The sequence below is a fragment of the Stigmatopora nigra genome, chromosome 2 (assembly GCF_051989575.1).
Source record: "Stigmatopora nigra isolate UIUO_SnigA chromosome 2, RoL_Snig_1.1, whole genome shotgun sequence".
In the NCBI taxonomy this organism is placed as follows: Eukaryota; Metazoa; Chordata; class Actinopteri; order Syngnathiformes; family Syngnathidae; genus Stigmatopora; species Stigmatopora nigra.
In genome coordinates, this window is record NC_135509.1 from 9,306,014 (window position 1) to 9,311,158 (window position 5,145).

The window sequence follows — 5,145 nt, forward strand, 5'->3', positions numbered from 1 at the left end:
TGTTTCACGGTGCCACACTTGAGGTCGTTTCTAAAAGGTCAACATGAAACTAAATATAATACATATTAAAATTTTGGCGATTCTACATTGAAAATGTATTTTTTTTGCATGCAAAATATGTGTATATAAAATGATTTCATATTTATAACGACAATTCTGGCTTGTCCCTTAGGGGGTCGCCACATCAACTTAACTTTTTCCACTTCACTCTGTCTTTTGCATCTTCCTTTACACTAGCCACTTTACTATAGTATACTACTTCCTCACTACATTTATTTTTCTAAAGCCTATGCCAAAAATTTACTCCCACCAAAAGTGCACTTTCAGGACATATTTGAACTGTGCCAAGATCATGATAACTGGTTGGTTCTGAACGCCCTAATTTATGATAACAATGATAATGATAATAATTATTATTAGGAATTATTCTGCTCCCTTGCAAAATTCCTAAATTTGACTGCCCCAAAAGTGCACTGTTACCCTACAAATGCACTTTATCAGAGGCAAGAGTCCTGATCCCTGTTTTGAACGCTCCCTATCCCAAAAGATTTTTAAAGCATATTTGTTATTCTTGAAAAATACATTAGCCCTGTTAGTCTTTAAAAAACACTAGTACCGAGATAATAAAAACAACCAACTCTCTAATAAAAAATGAAATAACGAATCAAAATGACTTGTGACATTACATTCATAAAACAGACACAGATTGAAATAAAGCGAGAAGATAACATAATAAATAAGAAAGAAATTAAAAAAGAAACAGAAACTAAATAATTATTCTACCATAGAAGAAAACACTATAGTGATCCTAAAGTGTCAAGCAAGAAGAAAATGGGGCAAAATAATAATAAATATAAAGTGTTGAGGGGGGTGTAGGTCTAAGTGGTGGCACCCTTTTCTCACGAGGACGCGCAGAGGTCCAAGGTCTTGCGACGTCACAGGTCGGGGGCGCTTTTGTTTTGTGCCCTCCTCTTAGCTCAGCCAACACAAGTCGAATGATCAAGCCAGGGACGGGACGCTCTCCTCCCCTCTCTCTGCCTCCCGCATGGTGGATTTCCTCTTCAATGCCTCTTTCTTGGATGATATGGGGGATCATTCCAAAAGTAAGTCGAAATTTCCTTTTCCCACAAACTTCATGCTGACTCGTGTTTTTCCTTCCAATAATCACAACAAATCGACCATCTCCATACAATCTGGATAAAGTCAAGTGTGTGATGATGCGATAGCTTTTCTTAAAATATGAGTGTGTGTGGATGGGGGAATGAAAAAATGATGAGTTGCTTTCATATCTCTTGGTTTGACATCGTTGCAGAGAAATCAGGAATTGCAATGTGCGTGGGCTGTGGGAGTCAAATACACGACCAGTACATCATGAGGGTGTCCCCGGACCTGGAATGGCATGCAGCCTGCCTCAAATGTGCAGAATGCAGTCAATATCTGGACGAAAGCTGCACTTGCTTCGTCCGAGACGGAAAAACTTATTGCAAAAGGGATTATGGAAGGTAGGATTACCCACCCCAAAAATGCAGCAAGTTTCATAAAGAAACTGCTTAAAATATATAGAATATACATATAGAACTTCGCCAATTGGACTGACAAAGCCCCCCGTTTTTTTCTGTTTTTTTATTATTTTTTTTTTTTTTATTGCATTTATTTTTAAAGGTTATTTGGGATAAAATGTGCAAAATGCAACACGGGCTTCTGCAGCAGCGACCTGGTGATGAGAGCTCGGGAAAGTGTGTATCACATGGAATGTTTCCGGTGCTCCGTGTGTAGTCGACATCTCTTGCCCGGGGACGAGTTCTCGGTGCGGGACGACGAGCTGCTGTGTCGGGCTGACCACGCACTATTGCTGGATCGGACCTCCGTGGAGAGCCCGCTAAGTCCTGGGAACATTCACGCCAGGGCCCTGCACATTTCTGGTATTATTACGAAAAGTCATCTACTATTATTCGTTGAAATATTCAAATTTGTAGCATTTATATCAGTGTTTACTTTCGTTTTGAGCACTTTTATCCTGTTTTGTGGGTTGCTCAAAGTTAATTTAAAGTTCGAACTTGCTGGGTAGAAAAAGCAATTGAATTTAAATATAGGTCCATTTTATGTAGTTTGGTGCTGTTGTTTTTGTTTGAAATGGTTAATTTGTTTTGGACAGATACGGTGTCCGTTCGGCACCCAGCACATCACCGCAACCACATCCACAAGCAGCAAACCGAGAAGACCACCCGGGTCCGGACGGTGCTGAACGAGAAGCAGCTCCACACGTTGCGGACGTGTTATAACGCCAATCCGAGGCCCGATGCCTTGATGAAGGAGCAGCTGGTGGAGATGACAGGCCTGAGCCCCCGGGTCATCCGCGTCTGGTTCCAGAACAAACGCTGTAAAGACAAGAAGAAATCCATTCTTATGAAGCAGCTTCAGCAGCAACAACATTGTGACAAAACGGTCAGTCAATATATATATATTTTTTAATCGTGATAAAATTTGAAATTTTAGTTAAATTTTAGCTCTTCTTCCCATATATTGTGCTGCTCTTTAACCATAAGCACAAATGAAAAATGACCTATTCATTCATTGAATTAAAGTGAATACATTTATGGTCATGATACAACTACAATGCCATTTAAAGCTTCAGAGTGCACACATAAATAAGTAGTCGTAATTATTTTTATCTATGATAAAAATGAGGTGAGGTTAAAAGAAAGACTGAAGTGAGTTAGGAGCACGTACATAATATTTCAATGGTAATGGTTTCAAATGATATTTTAGATTCATCATAAGAATGAATATGAAAATGGAATCATCTTATTTGCATGAAAATCGTGGATATGGATATCGAAATTTAGTTTTGGTGGCAGTTTTTTTTATTTTTTTTGTTTTGTTTTGTGAATGTAGAACCTGCAGGGCCTTACGGGGACCCCCTTGGTGGCAGGCAGCCCCATCCACCACGAGAGCAGCGTGCAGGCCAATTCGGTGGAGGTCCACACGTACCAACCACCGTGGAAGAGTCTCAGTGACTTTGCCCTGCAGAGTGATCTGGACCAGCCCACCTTCCAACAACTGGTAAGAAACTTTCCTTAATTTTGAGATATATTGGTGCAATTCAATAGCATCCACAACACACACATTCTCATACACTAAGACTATCTAAGACTTGTTTGCATTATTGCATGCCTCCACCGATCTGCTTGCAATGACTTGACCTAAATCTTCGAAACCCTGCAATGACTATAATAAATATATGATTAAATAAACACATCCAAGAAAAATGAAATGATTTTAAACATTTTTGTTGTGCCTATGAGTCATCAAAATAGGCATTTTTACATACCTGCATCTTTTAAGCACAAGTTTCAGTAAAACTGCATGTTTCTCGAATTTGTCACTGATAAAATTTATATTTTAAAGCATGAATTACTAAAAGTTATGCCCTTATTAAAAAGAAATACATTTTATGTCCAATAGTATGTATGTATGGTAAATATATGAATAGGGCTGCAGATAAGATAAAACTATCCAGTGTGGAAAATAAACATATTTCAAAAATTTGTGTCTTAACTTATCCAATATACGTATGGGATGTAACTTGAATAAAATTCGATACAACCTAATAAATAGCTATGATGTATTGGATTTACATCTGTCCAACAATTTTATTTAATAAGCTAACGTGTATAATGATGAAGAAATGGTACAATAAAGTAATAACATACTATTGTCAAAGTATCTTTTCACCCCGAAAAAGTTTATACTTTTAATAGTTTTGTTGTTGTTGTCTCAAAGTGTAAATTGAGAGAAACACACACACGTTCACTGCCTGTTACAAACAAAATAGAAAGTAGTCGAAAACCGATTTGTGTGTGTATGATAAATAGTCTTGATTTTAAATGTTTAGATATATATCGCGATAATTTAAAATAGTTTTTATCTTTGAAAAACACTTCGGAAATGGCTGGCAGTCAATCAAAGCATTAGCTGACATTGACGTCGAAAGAGGTCCAACACATACTTTGGAAGTCCGGCAAAGGATCCAAACGAATTGAACGTCTTTCGCCGTCAAGGGTTAAAGGATGGTTTTAAAAAAAATAATTATGAAATGCCATGTTGCTCACACAGATGTCTTTTTCCGAGTCCGGCTCGTTGGGGAACTCTTCGGCCAGTGACGTCACCTCGCTGTCGTCTCAGCTTCCGGACACACCGAACAGCATGGTACCGAGCCCGGTCGACACGTGAGGGAGGGGTGACGACGACTCGGACCCGAGACCGGACGGGACAACACTTCAGCCACAATCATCAATCAAACGATGTTGCTGCTGGATTTACTCGAGAGGATACCGAACGAGACTCCCTCTTTTTTGATGTTGTCGATCGAGGCAAACGCGCCGAAGCGGACGTACCTTTTGGGATTCGAACGTGCGGACGAACCATAACGTGACTGCGGGAGCAGGACGAAAACCACGTGTGTGGGTGTGCATGGCATCGCTTTATTATCTGCGAGGACAAATAAGTTATTATTATTTATTATTATAACGACATAGCCAACTTGACCAATAAAACCATGGATCGAATTCTCTTATTTGTATTTTTCACTTCGTCTGGGAAAATATTAATATAAAAATATAAAGTTATCATTTAAAGAGAAGACTCAAAGATAAGCGTAACATTTTTACACATAAAAGAAACCTACTAAAATGAAATAAATAGACGATTGGATGGATCTTTTAGTTTTAAAATGTTATTTTTTATATTAATGAAGCACTTAATGGAAGTGTTGTAATATATTTACCAAAATAAAAGGTTTTGAGTCAGGAAAAACTAAAAGACATCATTTATAAAAAAAGAAAATATATAACTAAGATTTTCCAATATGTGTATATTAAAGTATGATTTTGCTCCCATTTAAAATGACACGGTAATATTTATATATAAAACAATGTAAAAATTTAAATACACTTGAATACAATTGACATGTATTGTATATACACATTGGTCATCTGACAGTTTTATATCCTTTTAGTTTTATTTCATTTTGGCTGCAGTCCAGACAGACGACAGTCTTATCTGCATCTGGCATCACCTGCCAAGGACCCACTGACAGGGCCACAACAGAGATTGGGGGGGATTTGAAGGGGGTTGTTCTTGGGT

At 38.0% G+C, this 5,145-nt stretch overlaps 1 protein-coding gene across 1 annotated transcript; it reads left to right on the top strand.

The window, feature by feature from the left end:
- The first annotated feature begins 1,003 nt into the window (after nucleotides 1-1,003).
- Nucleotides 1,004-4,573, top strand: isl2a (ISL LIM homeobox 2a). Its single transcript, XM_077710411.1, has 6 exons — nucleotides 1,004-1,103; nucleotides 1,313-1,502; nucleotides 1,663-1,922; nucleotides 2,156-2,445; nucleotides 2,896-3,063; nucleotides 4,117-4,573. The coding sequence occupies exons 1-6, from the start codon at nucleotides 1,046-1,048 to the stop codon at nucleotides 4,231-4,233; spliced, it is 1,083 nt and encodes a 360-aa protein (XP_077566537.1). The 5' UTR covers nucleotides 1,004-1,045; the 3' UTR covers nucleotides 4,234-4,573.
- Nucleotides 4,574-5,145: the final 572 nt, after the last annotated feature.